Source organism: Eriocheir sinensis, chromosome 52 (assembly GCF_024679095.1).
Source record: "Eriocheir sinensis breed Jianghai 21 chromosome 52, ASM2467909v1, whole genome shotgun sequence".
NCBI lineage: Eukaryota > Metazoa > Arthropoda > Malacostraca > Decapoda > Varunidae > Eriocheir > Eriocheir sinensis.
The window spans coordinates 9,090,043-9,110,042 of record NC_066560.1 but is presented as its reverse complement, the minus strand read 5'-3'; the positions used below and the strand labels follow the sequence as shown (position 1 = coordinate 9,110,042).

Below are 20,000 nucleotides of genomic sequence, written 5' to 3'. Positions count from 1 at the left end.
CACACACACACACACACTACAAAAATTGAGAAATGAACCAAACAAAAAAAATGAGGGAGACGAGAACGACGAGAAAAAAAAAGAAGTAAAAGAAGAATATAAAAGAGACGAACAGAATAAAAAAAAACAAAGAAAAACAAAAAAAGAAAAAGGTCGCAGGTCACAAGTTGCAGATTACAGATAACGAGAGGTAGTCAGTCAGCAGGCAGGCAGGCAGGCAGGTCAGGGGGTGAACAAGCGTGGCAGGTGGAGCAGGCGGAGGCGTTGGAGGGGTCAGGAGGTTGCTAGCAGGAGGTGGAGAGGTGGAGAGGTGGTTGCAGGTGTGGTGTGCTTGGGCCGGGTTGTGCAGGTGAGTTTGTGCACACCTGTGAGAGAAAGAGTGAAAGTGAAAGGTGTTCCAGGTGACGCAGGTTAGAAAGAAGGGAAGAAGAAGGTGTGTTACGTGTGAAGAAGGGAAGAAGAAGGTGTGTTACGTGTGAAGAAGGGAAGAAGAAGGTGTGTTACGTGTGAAGAAGGGAAGAGATGTCGATAGGTAGAAAGAAGAAGAAGAAAAAAAGATGAGGGAATTGGTAGACAGTATAGTAAGGGAAGGGAAGACGTGAATCCATGAAGAAGAAGAAGAAGAAGACGAAGAAGAAGAACACGAAGAAGAACAAGAACAAGAGGAACACGGACAAAAAAGATCAAGTACAAGAAGTAGTGGAATATATAAAAAAAAAATCATGAGGAAATAGGTGGACAGTATAGGAGGGAGAAGAAGAAGAAGAAGAAGGCAGTGAGGACGGGGCGGCAGGTAGTTGAGGAAAGGGAATCAAGAAAGCCGTGGAGGGTGATGGGGTGGCCTTGGTGGAGGAGGAGGAGGAGGAGGAGGAGGAGGAAGGGACATAGCGTGGTTCCTTCCCATAACTCCACACGGGCGCGGCGTTGCGGCTCTCATACGTCACTCCCTCCACTCCAGTCGTCGGGGAGACCAGGTTGAGGCCCAGTATAGCCTTGTCTTCACGCCCGAGGATGAGGAAGGGGGGGTAGGGAGTCTGACGGGGGGTGGCGGGGCGGTGCAGAAGAAGGGATGAGCCAGTGAAAGTGAGTGCGAGTGAACAGTGAAAGAAAGACGATAGTGACGGTGATATGGATGAAGATGGTAAGAAGGCGTTGCAGGGGAGAGTGAAAGGAAGAAGATGGTAATGGTTGGGGGAACGCACTTTAATTGAAGGGAGAAAAGAACGGGATAGATGAATATAGATGAAGGGGGGAAGAGTAGTGGGAAGCAGAGAGTTGAATGGAGCGTTGCAGAGGTGGATGAGGGAGTGCGTGAGGGTGGACACTGAAAGGAAAAGAAAGGGTGGTAGATGAAAGGAAGTGGAAGGGTGAAGCGGTACAGGGAAAGTGGAGGAATGAGTGAAGATGGACATTGAGGTATATTAAAAAAAAAGATAGTAGTTGTGTGGGTGGAATGGGCTTCAATTGAGAGAATGATGAAGAGGGGAATGGATAGATAGGGTAAAGAGGGAAGAGGAGGAGGAGGAGGAGGAGGAAGATGATGAAGAAGAAGAAGAAGAAGAAGAAGAAGAAGAAGAAGAAGAAGAAGAAGAAGAAGAAGAAAAAAACGAGAAAAACGGGAATAAGAAGAGTTTGAAGAGGACGAGGAAGAGGAAGAGAATGAAAAAAAAAAATGCTCAAGGAACGGTAAGAGGAAGAGGAAGGAAGAAGAAAAAGATGAAGAGAGGAAAATAGTGAAGAAGAGGAGTTAGAAGATGACAAGGAGGAGCAAGAGAAGGATGAAACAACAGAAGAAGAAGGAAAAGAAACACTAGAGAGGAAGGGACCGAGAGAGAGAGAAAGGAAGAAGACGAGGAAGAAAAGAAAAACAGAGAAAGAGTGAAGAGGTTGAAAACGATGAGTATAGCAAAAAAAGAATGGAATAGGAGGAGAAAATGGAAAAATAAATACTAAAGGAAAAGAGGGAGAGGATGAAGAAAAAAAAATAAGAAAAAGTTAGAATACGATGAAGAGGAGCAAAATAAATATGAAACAAGGGAAGAAAAAGAAAAAAAGAATACTAGAGAAAGGGACCAAGAGGGAGAGAGAGAGGGAAAGAGGGGGCAAGGGAGACAGGGAGGGAGGGAGGGATGGAGTCAGGTTGTGGCCGCCATTCTAATTATCAAAGAAATACGCCATTCTAGCATGCGAATTCCCCTTTGATTCCTGGCTGCCCTCAAATTAGCTCTGCCTTACGAGAGTCTTACAGTACCTGGCTATAATTAGGTCGAACTGGAAGGCGGACTTTTTCCCATACCGGCGAGGGAGTGAGATCGGCCGATGAAAGGAAGAAGGTAGTGATGGTTGAAGGAAGGGACTGATTGAAAGAAGGAAGAGAATGACGTAGATGAAGATGGCAAGGAGGAGAAGTAGCCATGGAGGAGGTTGAAGGAGAACGAGAGAGTGAGTGAGAACGGGCAATTAAAGAAAGGAAGTTAATGATGGTTGGCAGAACGGACTGATTGGAGGAACGGACTTGGATGAGGTGGATGAAGATTGTAAGGAGTAGAGACGTGGACTGGAGCGTTGCAGAGGTGGATGATGAGGGACTGCGTGAGGGTGGACACTGAAGGGAAAAAAGGAAGGGTAGTAAATGAAGGGAAGAGGAAAGGTGAAGGGTTGCAAGGGAGGTGGAGGAGCCGGCCCGGTAACACTCACACGCAACACACCTGTAATCAACACCCAAGAAAAATAACTCACCTTTGAAGCTTCGGGAATGGCGGAGTGACACTACATGAGGGGAAAAAATGAAGAGGAAGAAGAAAAGGAGTAGAAGAAGAAGAAAAGAGGTAGAAGAAGTGGGTGAAACTGCTGAAGAAAAGGGTAGAAGAGTGAGGTGAAACTGAAGAAGAAAAGGAGGAGGAGGTGAAACTGAGGAAGAAGGAAAAAAGTAGGTGAAAGTGAGGAAGAAGAAAATGGGACAGTAGAAGAGGCAGTAGAAGAAGAAAAAGAACGCGAAAACAAACAAAAAAAAACATTGGGATTTTGCGAGAGTAAAAAAGAAAGAGGAAAAGAATAAAGGGAAATAAAGAGTGAAAGGAAGAGGAAGAGGAGAAAGAAAAAAAGGAGAAAAAAGAAGCAAGAAACAAAGAGAAAACTAGAAAGAAAAAACTATTACCAGGGAAACTAAGCAAGAAACACGAAAAAAAAAATACATATAGTTGAACACGGATAAAGAATAACAGGAGGAAGAGGAAGAAGATAGGGAAGAAGGGGGCAGCAAATTTCCACATACACACTCATTTTTCCCTCCCTTTAACGCACTCTGTAAATTGCAAACGGGATTATCAGTTTAAATACGGCCGCCGGGGTGCCGCGCAGGGAGGGACGGACTTACAGTATCTCCGGCGCATCGTTGTTGATGAAACCATTTGGAGGCACCGAGGCAGAGGAAGGGGTGTGGACGCTGAGGCTAAGACCGAGGCTGAGAAAGGTGCTGCAAACATTTCGAACAGGGCTTACACACACACACACACACACACACACACACACACACACACACACACACACACACACACAAGAATCGGCTTTTTCGTATAGAGGTTGTGTGTGTGTATTTCCATGGGTGGGTTTGACAAGGCTCATGCGCCGTGAATGAGGAAATGCACTCATTATAACCCGATTTATCTTCTCTCTGGCCTTTGGAAATAATGTTGTGAGGTCCGAAAGCGTCTAATCAAGGCCTAAGGTTCTCCTCGAGTCGCCAAGCCCGGCAGACTCGCCTCGTGTATTTGGCTATCGCGCGAGCCATCTTGAGACGCCGATAATTTTTGGACCCGACGAGAAATTGCTGAGCTAACCAGGACAAGAATATCTCCCTCTGGTTCTTCTTCCTCCTCCTCGCCCTCCTTCCTCGTTCCTCCATTTCCTTTTCCCTCTCCGTCGCCCTGTTTTTTTTTTCCTTTCCCTTGTCCTTCCTCTGTCTTTCTTTTTCTTATCCGCTCCACTCCCTCCCTCTTATTCTTTTTCTTTCTCTCCCTCCTCCCTCTTCCCTCCATCTCCCTTTTCCCTCTTCGTCGCCTTATTTTTCTCCTCTTCCTCTTCCTTTTCTTCCCATACCCATTCCTCTTCCTCGCTCTTTTTTTTTCACTCCTTCCTATTTTCCTCTGATTCTTCTTCTTCATTTCCCTCCTCCCTTCATTTCCTTTTTCCTCTCCGTTGCCTTTTTTTTCTTTTCCTCTCTCTCTTTCTCTCCCTTCCCATCCCTCTTCCTCGCAGCATTTCTTATTCATTTCCACTCCCTCTCCCTCTCCCTCCCTCTGCCTCTTTCTTACCTACCTTTTTCTCCCTCTTTCTCCCCCTCCTCCTCCTCCTTTACCTTTTCCTCTCCTCCCCCTTCCCTCTGATTCTTTCTCTCCCTCCTTCCTTATCCCTTTTCCGTCTTCTCTTTTCGTTTGCTTCCCGTCTCTCTCCATTTCTCCCTCTTCCTCTTCTCCCCTTTTCCTCGTGTATTTCCCTCTTCCTCCCTCCATTTCCTTATTCGTCAGTCATATAAAAGGAAGGGTAGAACAAAAGAACAAAAGTAATACAATTGAAAATGAGACAAAATAGAAGAGAAAGATATAAATTCGAATAAAGAAGAGATAGAACACACGAGTTAGTAAGAGTAGCGGTGGCGGACAAGAGGAAAAAGAGGAGTCGCTGCCCTCTTCCTTCCTCTTGAATGGGTCGTGTCATTAGTGTCAATCAAGAGTCGTTTGATGAGTCGTTAGGAGTTTTACGTCAAAATGGTGACAAGCGGTGATGCATAGGAGTCCTTCCAGCCTAAGGGAAGAAAGGAAGGGAGAGAGAGAGAGAGAGAGAGAGAGAGGAAAAGAAAAGAAAGAGGTATAGAAAGGATATCGGGGAGGGGGGAAGTGTGTGTGTGTGTGTGTGTGTGTGTGTGTGTGTGTGTGTGTGTGTGTGTAGAATTGAGTACTATTATTTTTTTTTCGTGTTTTAAACCTTTTTGTTCATATTTCTCTGTCTGTCTGTCTATTTTTCCGTCTGTCTGTTTGTCTGTCTGTGTTTTCTTGTCCTATTGTTTTCATTGTAAGTCTGTATGTATGTTTCTTTGTATGTGTATATAATTCTCTGTGTATATAATTCTCTCTCTCTCTCTCTCTCTCTCTCTCTCTCTCAGCCGGGCGTAAACTCGGCTTTTCCGGCATGATTGATGGTGTTTATGCAGCCGAGCCGTCAAGAGGCTGTTTACATCACACCGGCTCAGGTCACGACTCTCTCTCACCATGTCTCCTCCTCCTCCTCCTTCTCCTCCTCCTCGTCCCTCTTCTCTTCTTGTTTCCTCTCGTGATTCTCTTTTTTTCTTCGTCTCTTCCTCTGACTATGATTCTGAGTATTGTTTTTTTTTCCTTTTGCTCCTCGTCCTTGTCATCGTCCTTTTCCTCTTCCTCTTGTTTGATATTCTCCTTCTCCTCCTCCTCCTCGTCATTCTCCTCTTCTTGTTTCCTCTCTTTTTCCTCCCTCTTTTCCACCTCTTTCTCTGGCTACGATTCCGGCTTTTGTTTTCCTCCCATTTTCCTCCTCCACCTCGTCCTTCTCCTCCTCTTGTTTCCTCTCGCGGTTTTCTTTTTTTCTTCGTCTCCTCCGCTGACTATGATTCTGAGTATTGTTTTTCCTTTTGCCTCTTCGTCCTCGTCCTCTTCCTCGTCCTCTTCCTCTTGTTTGATATTCTCCTCCTTCTTCTCTTCTTGTTTCCTGTCTTGCTCTTCTTTCTGCTCCTCCTCTTTCTTTGGCTTCGATTCTAATTCTCGTTTTCCTTTTCTTCCCTCGACTCTTCTTCTTCTTCTTCTTCTTGTTTCCTCTTGCTCTTCTTTCTGCTCCTCTTCTTTCTCAGGCTTCGATTCTAATTCTTGTTTTCCCTTTCCTCCTTCGCCTCGTCCTCGCCTTCCTCTTCCTTTCATTTCATCTTCTCCTTTCCCGATTCTTGCTACGATTCTGACTTTTTTTTTTTTACAACAAAGGAGACAGCTCAAGGGCACAAAAAAAGGAAACAATAATAAAAAAAAAGCCTGCTACTTGCTGCTCCTAAAAAGAATCCAAAGAATCCAAATCAAATCCTGCTTTTCCTTTACTTCTTCGCTTCCTCTTCATCTTTGTCTTGCTTTGTTATACATCTTTTCCTACTCCTCTTCCTCTTTTTCCCTCCTTCTCCCACTACAACTATATACTATTTATCTTCGTTTTTCTCCTCCTCCTCCTCCTCTTCCTACGACTTCTTCAGCTTCGTGTCCTCACCTCCTTCCCTTATCATTCTTCTCCTTCTTTTCCTCTCTTCAAGCTTTCGTCAAATTGCTTAACTTTTTCCTTATCGTCGTTCTTCTGTTTATGTATCAATATTTTCTTTTTCTTCCATCAATAGTTTCGTCTTTTTTCTTCTTTTTATTATTTATTTTTACGTGCCAGACGAAGAAAAGAAGGAGGAGGAGGAGGAGGAGGAGGAGGAGGAGATGGAAAAGGAAAAACAAAATAATAAAAAAAAACAATGATAGAAAGATGAAGTTGGAGAGGAAAGAAAAGTAGACAGAGAAAAGGAGGAGGAGGAGGAGGAGGAGGAGGAGGAGGGGAAAAAATGGAGGAGTAGGAGGGGGAGGGAGTGTTCGTGTCTGCAAGGAAGTTGGGAGAGAGAGAGGGGGGGAGGGGGAGGGGTGGAGGGTGGGGGGAGGGGGGGGGGGTCAGGCAATGTTGACACTGGTCGGGCGTGTGTGTTTGCCAGGCGAGTGATGCGTCGGGCGACCTGCCACTCACACGCCCCCGCCCTCCTCCTCCTCCGCCTCCTCCTCCTCCTCCTCTTCTTTTTCTTCTTTTTACTCCTCCTCCTCCCCTTCTTACTCGTACTCCTACTCTTCTTCTTCTTCTTCTTCTTCTTCTTCTTCTTCTTCTTCTTCTTCTTCTTTTTGCTTCTCCTCCTCCTCTTTTTCCTCTTGACCCTCCTCCTTCTCCTCCGTATTCCCTTTTCTTCCATCCTCTTCCATTTTCTTCCTTCTTTTCTCCTTCTTTCATTCTAACTTGTTTTTCTTCTTCTCTATTTTTATCTGTTTTTTTTCATTCCTTCTTCTCCTCCGTTTCCTCCTTGTTATTTTTTATCTCTCTTCTAGTTCTTTTTTTACTTCTCTTTCTCTAGTTTTTCATGTTTTCTTCTTTTTCTCATCTTCTCCTCCTTCTCTTTTTCCTCCTCCTCCTCCTCCTTCTCCGCTTTTTTCTCTCTTTTCTTCTTACTTCTTTTTACCTTCTTTTCTTCACATTAGTTTTCTTTTCTCTAATTCTTTACTTTTTTTTTCTTCTTCGTTCCATCATCTTCTCTTTCTCCTCCTCCTCCTCCTCCTCCTCTTCCTCCTCCTTTTCCTTGTCATCCTTTCACTTTCTCCTTCCTCTCAATTCTCATTCTCTTTTTTACTTCTCCTATTCCACCATTTTTTCTCCTCCTCCTCCTCCTCCTCCTGGTTCTGCAGTGGAGTGTTGACATAGAGGGGGGTGGTTGGTGTAGCCGGCGTGAGGGGGGCGCTGGGTGGGGTGAAGGGGGGAGGGGGCGTCTGGGGGGAGGAAGAGGGGGAAGAGGGGGTGGGCGTCTCCTCTTCCTGTAGCTCTCCTTTGAGTGGGTGTTCCTCTTGATGGCGCCTCCTCTACCCTCTGACCTCTTGATTTCCCCTTTTGTCTTCTCTTTTTCCTATTTTTCATATTTTTTGTTTTTTTTTTTCTCTCTCTCTCTCTCTCTCTCTCTCTCTCTCTCTCTCTCTCTCTCTCTCTCTCTCTCTCTCTCTCTCTCTCTCTCTCTCTCTCTCTCTCTCTCTCTCTCTCTCTCTCTCTCTCTCTCTCTCTCTCTCTCTCTCTGGTTGCCTCTTTCCTCTTTCTCTTTATTTTCCCTTTTCTTCATTTTGTTGTTGTTTCTTATTTTCCTCTCTTTTGTCTCTGATCGTTCCTCTTTTCTCTTCTTTTTTTCTTCTTGTCTGATTTCACTATAATTTTGACCTTCTCTGATCTTCTCACTCTTCTTTTTTTCTTCTCTTCTCTTCTCTTCTCTTCGTTGTCTGATACCAGTTCTCTCTTTTTTTTCTCTATCTTCCTCCCTCGTTTCCTATTCCTTACTCTTCTATCTTCGTTTTGTAGTGTTTTTTTTTCTCCTTCCATCCTTCTATTTTTTCCTTTTCTTTTCCTTTCTTTTTCTACTTGTCTCTCATTTCACTCTACTCCTCTATATCCACTTTAGTTCCTTCGTTCGTTCGTACCTTCCTTTCTTTCTTCCTTCCTTCCTTCTCTTCGTTCCTTTCTTCCTTCCTGTCTTTCTTTCTTTCTTCCTTAGTTTATACGCCTTTCCAATCTCTCTCACATAAGGAGTTCTTTTAAAATTTGCTTAGTTTTTGAATATATATAAAGCGTGCCCTGCCATCTAACCTTCTTTAATTTTCCATATATACTTACACACACACACACACACACACACACACACACACACACTTTCCCCTCTCACCCCCACATACACACACCTCCCCCCCCACCCCACACACACTCAAAGGTAAAACTATAAACAAATAGACGACGAAGTGTTAAAGTCCTTGTTTATTTGCTCTTCATTACTACTGGGGATCTCAAGAGGGATGAAGAGGGAAGGGAGAGGAGGTGAAGAGGCCGCGATGATTCAAGAGGAAGGCGAACACGACTCTTAGCCTCCGTCTTTCACTCGCTCCCTCAAGACTACTATGTAAGAATGTGGTTATGTTCCTCCTTCTCCTCCCCCAGCGGTCTTCCTCCTCCTCTTCCTACCACATCCGGCTTATACCTCCTCTTCCTCCTCCTCCTCCTCCTCTCCACCTTCCTTCACTCACTTCCTCTCCTCCTCCTCCTCCTTCTCTTCCTTTTCCTATTCTTCGCTTGTTTCCTTCTCATTGCACGCAAACACACAAGTATACATGCACACTCATATAGTTTGATACACACACACACACACACACACACACACACACACACACACCGACTTATTTTTTTTTTTTGTCATCTCGCCGTTCAAATAAATCACCTTTCATCATCAATTTTATTTCGTGTAGAAGAGGGAAAAAAAAAAAAAAAAACGTTGATCTGGATGGCACGAACGTTTCCTCACGTGACACAAAACGTTTTATTACTGAACAGAAAAAAAAAAAAAAATCGTCACACTCACGCACTTGGAACGTATATCACAAATCGCTAAATAAAATTGATATCCAGCCCATTTTTTGTTTAATTACTCATCATTGCAATGTGGTAATGATACAGATTTTTTTTTATTGTTATCATATAGTCTGTTTTTTTAATGTTTCCTCTCAGTATTCCGTTTTTATCATCATTGTTTATTTTCCTGTATTTCGTTTCATATATCTTTCCTTAATCAATATCCGTTAACTTCATTTCTATAACTTCTTACTTCTTGTTCCGTTTTTTTAATCATTGTTTATTTTCCTTTATTTCGTCTCATATATCTTTCCTTAATCCGTATCCATTATCTTCCTTTCTTTAACTTTTTACTTACTTCTTGTTCCGTTTTTTTATCATTGTTTATTTTCCTTTATTTCATCCCATATATCTTTCCTTAACCCGTATCCATTATCTTCCTTTCTTTAACTTTTTACTTACTTCTTGTTCCGTTTTTTTATCATTGTTTATTTTCCTTTATTTCATCCCATATATCTTTCCTTAACCCGTATACATTTTCTTCATTTCTTTAACTTTTTTTACCATACTGAAGTTCGATACAGATACAAACACAGGTGAAGCACAAGCAATAATGATAATAATAATAATAATAATAATAATAATAATAATAATAATAATAATAATAATAATAATAATAATAATAAAAATTCGTCACTCAGGTGTAATCAAGGTGAGGTCGTTCTCTCTTAATTAGACCGCTGCTCGATAGCCGCGTCACCTGCACCAACCAGCCAATGAGGGGACAGGAGGGTTATGACGTCACTCCTCCCCTCCCCTTCCGTTTCCCCTCTCCCCTTCTCACCTTGTCACAATTTACATTTTGATCATTATATTATTTTTCCATTCCCTTGTAAGTGGTTTATAATACATTTTATCTATATTCCTTTAACACGATCATATTCATACACACTCATATGTTTTTTTCCCCCTTTTTTCATTTTTTACCTCTTTATATTTTTTCCCATATTTTCTGACCCTTGACCTCCTCTTTCTCCCGTAAATAGGATGCAATACTCTTTTAATTCGCGTTCAATTTATTTCGCTTTCAAAAACTGTATTTCTCCCTTTTTCTCATTAGTTTTTTTTACCATACTTTCTGACCCTCTATCTCTCTCTTCTTGTCTTTTAAGTATCCTCAGATCCGTTTTTCTACACATTTTCATTATTTTTTCTACACTTTTCTCATTTCATCGTATTTTTATAACTATTTTTTCTCATTTTCTACCCCTCATAAAAGCTTCAGAACTCTTTCTCTACACCTTCCCATTATTTTTCTTCCATTTTCTCACTTTCTCATACATTCCAACTTTTTTATCTGTATCTCTTTCTCTTTCTAATAGTATTTTTCTTCCTCTTCTTATTAATTATTACTTCTTTTCATCCCTAACTTCCTCTCTCTCTTTCTTTCTAATACCGTTTTCTGCCTTTTATTCCTTTTTACCCACATTTCTTTATCCTTTTATCCATACCTTCTAACCCATTTTCTAAACCTGTATCTCTTCCTTAACTTTCTCTCTCTTTTTCTTTCTAACACTGTTTTCTCCTTTTTTTTCCCTTTTACCTCATTTATTTATCCTTTTTTCCATAATTTCTTACCCTTGTCTAACCCTGTATCTCTTCCTCCCTTTCTCCTTTTTTCTTTCTAATACTTCTTTTCTCCCTTTTTGCCCTTTTTACCCCATCTCTTGATCCTTTTTTCCATACTTTCTAACTCTTTTCGTACCCTTGTTTAACCCTCTGTCTCTTACTCCCATAAGCAGGCTCCAATACCCGTTTAATTCGCGTCCATCGATTGGCTGACCCGAATTAAAAGTCGTCCGCCGTTGTGGGTAATTTTTATCGCCTCCTCGACTTACTTGCCGGTGATTTATGGCACTAATAACCTGACACACCAGAGCACACACGTCAGTCACGCACACGCACACACACACACACACACACACACACACACACACACACACACACACACACGCACACACCGTAGATGATATTCCTTCTCCATTCACTTCCCATGCACATTCATCGCTCGTGTCTGTTCGTGCGTATATGTGTGTGTGTGTGTGTGTGTGTGTGTGTGTGTGTGTGTGTGTGTGTGTGTGTGTGTGTTAATCCATTTCATGAGCACTTGTGTACCAGATCGAAGGAAGATAAGGAAGAAGAAAGGGAGGTAAGGAGGGAAGAAAGGGAAAGGAAGGAGAGAAGGAGGGGGAGGAGGAGGAGGAAAGGTGAGGAAGGAGGGAGGTAGGGCGGCCAGGTGTTCCGTTCACGTGTGCTCCTATCAATTACCTGTCCTTTGCCGCGCTGGGAGACTCATTTCTCACCTCAGTTTTCACGCTAGCAAGCCAATTGAGTGTGTGTGTGTGTGTGTGTGTGTGTGTGTGTGTGTGTGTGTGTGTGTGTGTGTGTGTGTGTGTGTGTGTGTGTGTGATAAATTTTACCGTCTCTAAACTTCTTCACACAACTAACCTCCTCACTTGTTCTTTTTTTTCCATGTGTGTTTGTGTTTTTTCTATTTTTTTTCTCTTCATCTCAAAAATCACTTCAATATCCTTCCTTTTTTTTGTCTCCTTCAGTAACTTCGGTCGGGTTCTACTGAGTGTTATTTTTAGGTTCATGGTACAGAAGAGGGGTTAAACTATATATCATCAGGGTTATAAAACTACCCCTGGAAATGCCTAAAACTCCTACGAAAGCCTAGTTAAATATGTGTTCTTGGGCGATCAGTCGGGTTGTAATGCGTGTTTTTAAGGTTCACGGTACAGAAGAAGGGTCAGATCACCAGGAGGGTCTTAAAACTACCCTCTCCCCCTGGTAATGCCTAAAACTCCTACGAAAGCCTAGTTAAATATGTGTTCTTGGGCGATCCGTCGGGTTGTAATGCGTGTTTTTAAGGTTTATAGTACAGAAGGATCAGACCACCAGGAGGGTCATAAAACTACCCTCTTCCCCTGGTAATGCCTAAAACTCCTACGAAAGCCTTGTCAAATATGTGAACTTGGGTGATCAGACGGGTTCTAATGAGTGTTTTTTTAAGGTTCATAGTACAGAAGGATCAGACCACCAGGAGGGTCATAAAACTCCTCCCCCCCCTGGAAATGCCCCAAACTCCTACGAAAGCCTTGTCAAATATGTGAACTTGGGCTCCGATATGTTTAAGAACGCGACCCCTATCCTCTTCGTCAGCGCGTCCTTACCTCTGTTTTCTTGCCTGTGATTGGCCTCGCACCTGAACTTAACATTACCTTCGCATCGACATTTACCTGTATCGATTTTCTCGCCAGGTAAACTCAGGTGTATCTCATTTACGTACAGGTAACGTCCCTCTGTACACACACACACACACACACACACACACACACACACACACACACACACACACTAGGAATAAGGCGTGTGTTGTGACTTTTTCTGTATTATTTTATAGATGTGTTTTCTTGTTTTCTTCGTTTTGTGTGTCTGTCTATCCGAATCTGTCTGAATGTCTGTATCTGCCTTCTCTTTGTCTGTTTGTTTATTTGTATCTGTCTGTCTCTCTTTTTCTCTCTCCTTCTCTTTCTCTCTTCCTCGTGTTTCGTTAATTATTCGCGGCTTGTCCTTGTCTGTCCGCTTTTCATTTGTTGTTTCTGCGTCTCCTCCCTCCTTGCCCTCCCCGCCTCGGCCTGCTCACCTGTCCTACCTGTCACCTGTCCTTACCTGGCTCTTACCTGTTAGCTTATTCATGATTTGGCTTTGTTTTTTGCGGCAGATGTTCTTTGAGAGAGAGAGAGAGGGAGAGGGAGAGAGAGAGAGAGAGAGGGGGAAGGGAGAGGAGGGGGTCAGGGAGGGGGGGGCTTAGTTAAATTTTGGTACTGTTGTGATATTCCGTTTTCTCTTCTCCCTTTAATTTGTTGTTTGTTTGTTTTGGGAAGTTACTGTTTTACGCCGAGACTTGTTGTTGTTGTTGTTGTTGTTGTTGTTGTTGTTGTTGTTGTTGTTGTTGTTGTTGTTGTTTATCATTATCATCATTATCCTCATCCATCTCCTTCGCCTTACGTATGATCAAGAAGAAAAAGAAAGAGTTTGGGAAGTATAAAAGTAAAAGAAAAGGACAGAGAGGAGTAAAAAAAGGGACAGAAAGGCAACAAAGAGGAGGAGGAGGAGAAGAAGAAAAAGAAGAAGAAGAAGAAGAAGAAGAAGAGAAAAGCGAATTGGATGATAATGAGAAGATAAAAGATGTAGGACGGTGAGAGAGAAAAAACAGAATGAATGAGAAGAAGAAAAATAAACCTAGAAAACAATAAAGACAGATAAATCACTATATAACACCTGCGATTAAAAAAAGATAAGTCATTAAGATACACGAAGGACAGCAAACAATAGTACGAATGACGGACGAAAGAAAGATACAGACAAAAAAGTGTAAATAGAGAAAGCAATAATGAAATAAATACTCCAAAACAGAAAAGAAGGAAATTCAGAAAAGAGAAAAGGGGAGGAAGGAAATAAAGAGTGAAGATAGAAATGAAGGAAATGGATAAGTAGCTTGGGGGAAGGAAGGGAAGGAAGGAGAGGGAAGTAAAGGAAGGAGGAGAGAGCGAAAGGGAGGAAGAAAGAAAATAAGAAGGAAGAGATTGAAGGAAGAAGGAAGGAAGGGAAGGAGTAAAAAGATAAAGGAAAGATAGGAGGAAGGAAGGAAGGAGGGAAAGGAAAGGGAGGAGGAGGAGAAGGGGGAGGTGGAGAAGGAGGAAGAAGAGGGAGGGAAGGAAGATAAAAAAAGATAAAGGAAAGAAAAAAAAGGAAGAAGAAATGAAGGAAGGAAGGAAGGAAACGGAGAAGGTGGCGGAGGGGAGGGAGAAGGGGCAGGCGTAGGAAGAGGAGGAAGAGAAGAGAAGGGGAGAGACAGGTCCTAGCGGGTTCATACACTGGCAAAGATCGATTTCGGACTCGCCTGAAATAACGTCGACCATTTTCTCTCTCGTGGCGGACGCGAGTGCATGATTTTAGGCAATTACAGGTGAGGGGAGGAGGCCAGGTGAGGGAGGGGAGCGGGGAGGGGAGGAAAAGTAGTGGGGGAGAGAGGGGAGGGCGAAGAAAGGAAAGGGGAGAGAGGGAACGAAGCTTTGGACGGTAGGGTAGGAAAGGGGAGGATGGGAAGGGGAAAAGAGAGAGGGGAGCAAAGATGGGAGGGGAGGAAAAGAAGTGTGGAAGAGAGGGGAGGGCGAAGAAAGGAAAGGGGAGAGAGGGAACGAAGCTTTGGACGGCAGGGTAGGAAAGGGGAGGATAGGAAGGGGCAAAGAGAGAGGGTAGCTAAGATGGGAGGGGAGCAAGCAGGGGAGGAAAAGTAGGGGGAAAAAAGGAAAGGGGAGAGAGAAAGAGGGAGAAAGAGAGAGTGAAGCAAGGAGAGGTAGGGTAGGAAAGGGTTAGCTCAAAGGGAAGGATAGGAAGGGGGAAAGGAAGGGGAAAGGTAAGGTGGTTAAGAGGAAGGAAGGGAAGGTAAGGGAGAAGGAAGGAAAAGGAAGGAAGGCAAGGAAAGATAGGGTAGAAGGATGAAGGGAGCGCCATAGATGAAAGAAAAGGGAGAGAAAAGAAGGGATGAAAGGAAGGATGAAGGAAACGACGTAAAAGGAAGAAGCATAAAACAAGAAAGAAAAAAATGTTACAAAAGAAAAAAGAAAAACAACCAGGCGAAAGAAAAAGAGAAGAGGGAGGAGGGAAACACACCAAGACGAGGAGAATGGGGAAGGAAGGGAAGGGAAGAAAGAAAGGTAGGGAGTAAAGGAAGAGAGAGAGAGAGAGAGAGGGGAGGAGGGGAGCGTAACGAGGGGAGGTAATTGCGTCTAAGGAAGAAAGAGGGGAGAAACTGGGAAGATAGTGGAGGGAAGAGAAAGAAAGAGAAAGTGACCTAGAGGGGAGGACAGAGAGAGAGAGAGAGAGTTCATATCTTCACATCTCTCTCTCTCTCTCTCTCTCTCTCACCTGTGGACACCCGTTCCTACCTGCGGGATGATTACCTTCACTGACTCACGGCGGGAGGATGAGACAACCACACCTTGATTTATGCAGGAGGGGGGAGGGGGGGAGGGGAGGGGGAGGAAGGGGGAGAGGGGAGGGGGAAGGGAGAGAGTGAGAAAGGATTCGTATACGTGCGTGACTTTTTTCGTATTCCTTCGGGTTTATTATTATTATTATTATTGTTATTATTTTTTTTAATTGTTATTATTGTTATTATTTCTATTGTTATTATTTCTATTGTTATTATTACTACTACTACTACTACTACTACTACTACTACTACTACTACTACTACTACTACTACTACTACTGTTCCTACTTTCATCATAACTCCAACTTCAAATTACTACACTTAATATTATCATACCCCCCCAAAAAAAAAAAAAAAAAAAATCACTACCTTCACATTGCAACAACAAACAAATAATACCTACACATATCACTGCGAGAAAGTAATCATATACCACAACATCATGTTATCACTACTAACGAAATTTTATTATAACCAGCACCAAACCTAACTTAACCTAACCTAACTTAACCCCAAAGTCGATTACCATAACCCACAAAGTGACATCGGCTTCTCTTTCCCATATAAAAACGCTCAACCCTTCAACCCTTCATTTCTCCTCTCATTTCTCTTCACATTTAATCTCGACTTTCATCCCAACTAGACACGTGAAATTGCTACCCAAAACAAACCTAACCTAACCTAAGCTCACCCCTGAATCGTATCATCACAACCCAGAAAGTGACAAATACTGGCTTCTCTACCCCTTATGAAAACGCTCAACGCCCCAACCCTTCAATTCTCCTCACATTTCTCTTCACATCCTAAACAAAGCTAACCTAACATAAGCTCACCCCTGACTCGTATCATCACAACCCACAAAGTGACAAATACTGGCTTCTCTACTCTTTATTAAAACGCTCAACGCCCCAACCCTTCAATTCTCCTCACATTTCTCTTCACATCCTAAACAAAGCTAACCTAACATAAGCTCACCCACCCTCGATCATCACACAACCACAAAAGTGTGACAACACTACTTCTCTACTCCTTATGAAAACGCTCGGCCCTTCAACCCTTCAATTCTCCTCACATTTCTCTTCACATCGTAACTTTAACTCACCTCAAAGTCATATAATCAGAGCCCACAGAGGGACAAATACTGGCTTCTCTTCCCCATATGAAAACGCTCGACCCTTCAACCCTTCATTTCTCCTCACATTTCTCTTCACATTTAATCCCAAATTTCATCCCAACCAGACAATTGGCGGGTGTTTTCGGTTCCTCGGTCTCGGTCCTGAATGGTCTGTAATTTGGAACCAAACTTTAATGACCAAGTAATGGTTAAATGGTAGCCAACAGGGTCATAAGTGGCCATCTGGCGGGCGGGGGAAGGTGGGCAGGGGCGGGCAGGGGGGGGGTGAAGTGGGCACCGGGGTAGGGGAAGGTGGTGGGGGAGGAGGACTAATGGTTAATAAAAGGGATGAGGTGAGAGAAACACCCACTGAAATACCACTGTTGAAGGTGATGGCCGGCCTGCCCTGCCCTGCCCACCTTCCTACCTACCTACCTGGATTTTGTTTCTCTCTCTCCCTTTTTTTTCTACTTGTTTCCCTTCTTGATATTTTCTCATGTTCTTTTTTTCTGTCTGTCTGTATCCTTCTTTCTCTTATTTTTACCCCTTTTCCTTTCCTCTCTATTTATCTAGCTCTTCACATGTTATCCCAGTCTCTCTCTCTCTCTCTCTCTCTCTCTCTCTCTCTCTCTCTCTCTCTCTCTCTCTCTCTCACACTCTCTCACCGTTTTTTTTTAGCTCTTACAGTCATCATAACGTTTAAAAAGTGAAGTAAACAAAACAAAACAAGAAGAGTACTGTGGTAAATTAAGTGATGGGGGTGTTGCGCGCGGTGTTGCATCTGCTTGTGTTACACCTGTTTGCCATGAGCCGGCCAGGTGTGTTGTCAGTCACCTCAACAACCCAAGCAATCATGGGAACACAAGTACACAAAACACTACAAATATATACACATACACACTATCCTGGCCTCGCTATTTTAACATGTATACCTCATCACGTTCGTAAGTATGTAGGTATGTATGACTGTTTAGTGTGTGTGTGTGTGTGTGTGTGTGCGCGCGCGGTTCATATACTCATACAACTTCCTGCCTCCACACTCTTGACGGGCAATTTAACATGTATACATCACGTTGACATTTACCTCACGTTCCTATCTATGTATGACGGAACAGCCTATGTATGTATGTATGTATGTATGTATGTATGTATTACTTCAACGTGTGTGTGTGTCTGTGTGCGCGTGTGTGTGTGTGCGCCCCGGGTGATGCAGAAAGAATGAGGCCGCGACGTGTGTGTTTTCGCGTGAATTAACCATCGCCTTCCCTCCCGTGACGCGTGTGACGAAGGTAATATGTCACTCTTGGCTGATTACTTCCGCCGCAAATAATGGCAAGCAGCACATAATGTATATCCCATGAATTGTAGATACACGGAGAGGAGGAGGAGGAGGAGGAGGAGATGGGAGTGGCCTAGGAGTGAAGGGTAGGTGTTGAGGGATGGGGTGATGGTGGTTAGGAGGAGCTATGATGAGGTGGGGTTAGCTGGGGTTGGGTTGACGTGGGAGGGGTGAAAGAGATGGGTGAAGGGGGGTTGGGAAAAGATGTAGGTGGTTCAGGAATGGTTGGATGTTGAAGGGGTATGGATTAAGAGGGGGTAGCTATCAAGGGGGATGTGATGTGAGGTTGAGATGAGGTGGAAGATGTGTGAGAGAGGTTGCCAAAGGGATGTTACGGAGGGGTATAGATAATATAGAAGGTTTTAAGGGAAGATTTTAATGGTTACGATAAGTCTCTAGAATATTGGGGTAGGTTTCTGTGGCATTGTGGGGTTGAAGGTTAGATAGAAAGGGTAAAGTGGAAGGAGTAAAAAAGTGGACAGGTCTTGAGAGGTGGACGTTTAGGTGGTGATAGTGGAGGTGGAGCTTATATAGGTGGGAGCTGTACTGGGGAGGAGAGAGCAAGAGAGAGAGGGAGGGTGATAAGCTTAGGTATATTGCTAGGGTGGATTACGAGGGTGAATAAGGCAAAGGGAATGGGATGGTAAGGGTGTGTGTGTGTGTGTGTGTGTGTGTGTGTGTGTGTGTGTGTGTGTGTGTGTAAGGGTGGGTGGGTGAGGGTGGTTATGGGTGAGTGAATGGGTGAATGGGTGGAGTATTAGAAGGGGAGGGTGGCGTGAACTGGGGAGGTTAAAGTTAAAATGGGGAGGATATGGGAGAGAGGGTTGGAGAGACAGAGAGAGGAAGTAAAGGGTGCATGTGAGGGGAGGAGTTTAAGGGGAGAGGGAAAGGGGAGAAGGTAATGGGGGAGGGGAGAGTTAAGTTAAGGTGGGGAGGATATGGGAGAGAGGGGGAGAGGGGAACAGAGAGACAGAGGAAGTAAGGGGTGCATGTGAAGGGAGTTTAAGGGGAGAGGGAAAGGGGAGAGGGTAAAGGGGGAGGGGAGAGGGGGAGAAAGGTAGAGAGAATAGGTAGATGGGTGTTAAAAAACTCGGGAAGCAAAAGAAAAAGACAGGAATTAACTTTGCGTGCATTACATACTTTTATATATTACTCTCTTTCTATCGATCTATCTATCTATTTATCTCTATCTATCTGTCTATCTATCTATCTAGCACATCTATTTCTGCTCTCCTTATGTATCTCTTTTTAACTGTTTCTTTCCTCTTCCTTTTAAATTTCACTCTGTTGGTCATCTCTCTCTCTCTCTCTCTCTCTCTCTCTCTCTCTCTCTCTCTCTCTCTCTCTCTCTCTCTCTCTCTCTCGCTCTCTCGCCGTTGCTTCGTGGGAAATCGAGGCCTGAATGTCTGCCTCAACCCTTTTTGAGAGAGAGAGAGAGAGAGAGAGAGAGAGAGAGAGAGAGAGAGAGAGAGAGAGAGAGAGAGAGAGAGAGAGAGAGAGAGAGAGAGAGAGATTTATGTAGTTTAGGTCTAACTTCGCGAGGATTTAAACACAGCAAGCTTTTTCTCCTCCTCCTCCTCCTCCTCTTTCTCCTCTTCCTCCTCCTATCCTCCCATTGTTCCCTCCATTATTGCTTCCACCTGCTCATCCTAATCCACCTCCACCTCCTCCATCTTCCTCTTCTAACAGGTAGCTGAAACAGGTGGCTTAATGGGTAGGTAAGGTAGGGAAGCACAGGTGTACCGCGGGCTGCAGGTAACGAGACAAATAACGAGGCTGAAGAGGACAGGTGAGGCGGGAGGGAAGGTGAGGGAAGGTGAGGCCGTCTGACAGTCTTTCTGAGGCGCGAGACGAGACCCCAAACACGCCAGGTGGAAAAAAGGTGGAGCAGGTGGTGGAAGTGGAGTGAAGAGGGGTGGCGTTAATCGATATGATGAATATAGTGTCGGGAAGAAATTGACTTGGACGAGATAAAAGTCTGTGTTTAATAGACAGCGCAAAGGAAGGAAGGGTCTTGTGTGTGTGTGTGTGTGTGTGTGTGTGTGTGTGTGTGTGTGTGTGTGGAAGGGTAGGTGAGGAGTGCCAATCCTACCCTCCCCTCCTTTCCTCCCTTCAATCCCTCCCTCTCTCCCTCTTTCCTATTCCTGTTCCCTATCCGCCTACCCTTCCTTCCCCTTCCCTTTACCTAACTATATTTCTACTTCTACTTTCCTATTCCAATACCTTACCCATATCCTTGTTTTCCCGTTCCCCTTACCTAACCGCCTTCCCCTTTTTCCTATTCCTGTTTCCTATTCGCC

At 43.8% G+C, this 20,000-nt stretch overlaps 2 protein-coding genes across 2 annotated transcripts in view; one reads left to right on the top strand and one right to left on the bottom strand.

The window, feature by feature from the left end:
• LOC126983032 (homeobox protein homothorax-like) overlaps positions 1–20,000 on the top strand; it is a 289,790-nt gene that overhangs the window by 5,257 nt on the left and 264,533 nt on the right. The gene's annotated exons all lie outside the window — the stretch shown is intronic.
• The window catches only part of LOC126982839 (optomotor-blind protein-like), a 30,522-nt gene continuing 10,682 nt past the window's right edge, over positions 161–20,000 (bottom strand). Inside the window, exon 3 of the mRNA XM_050835112.1 lies at positions 161–365. Coding sequence (XP_050691069.1) covers positions 161–365 — 205 coding nt within the window. The remainder of the gene's footprint in view (positions 366–20,000) is intronic.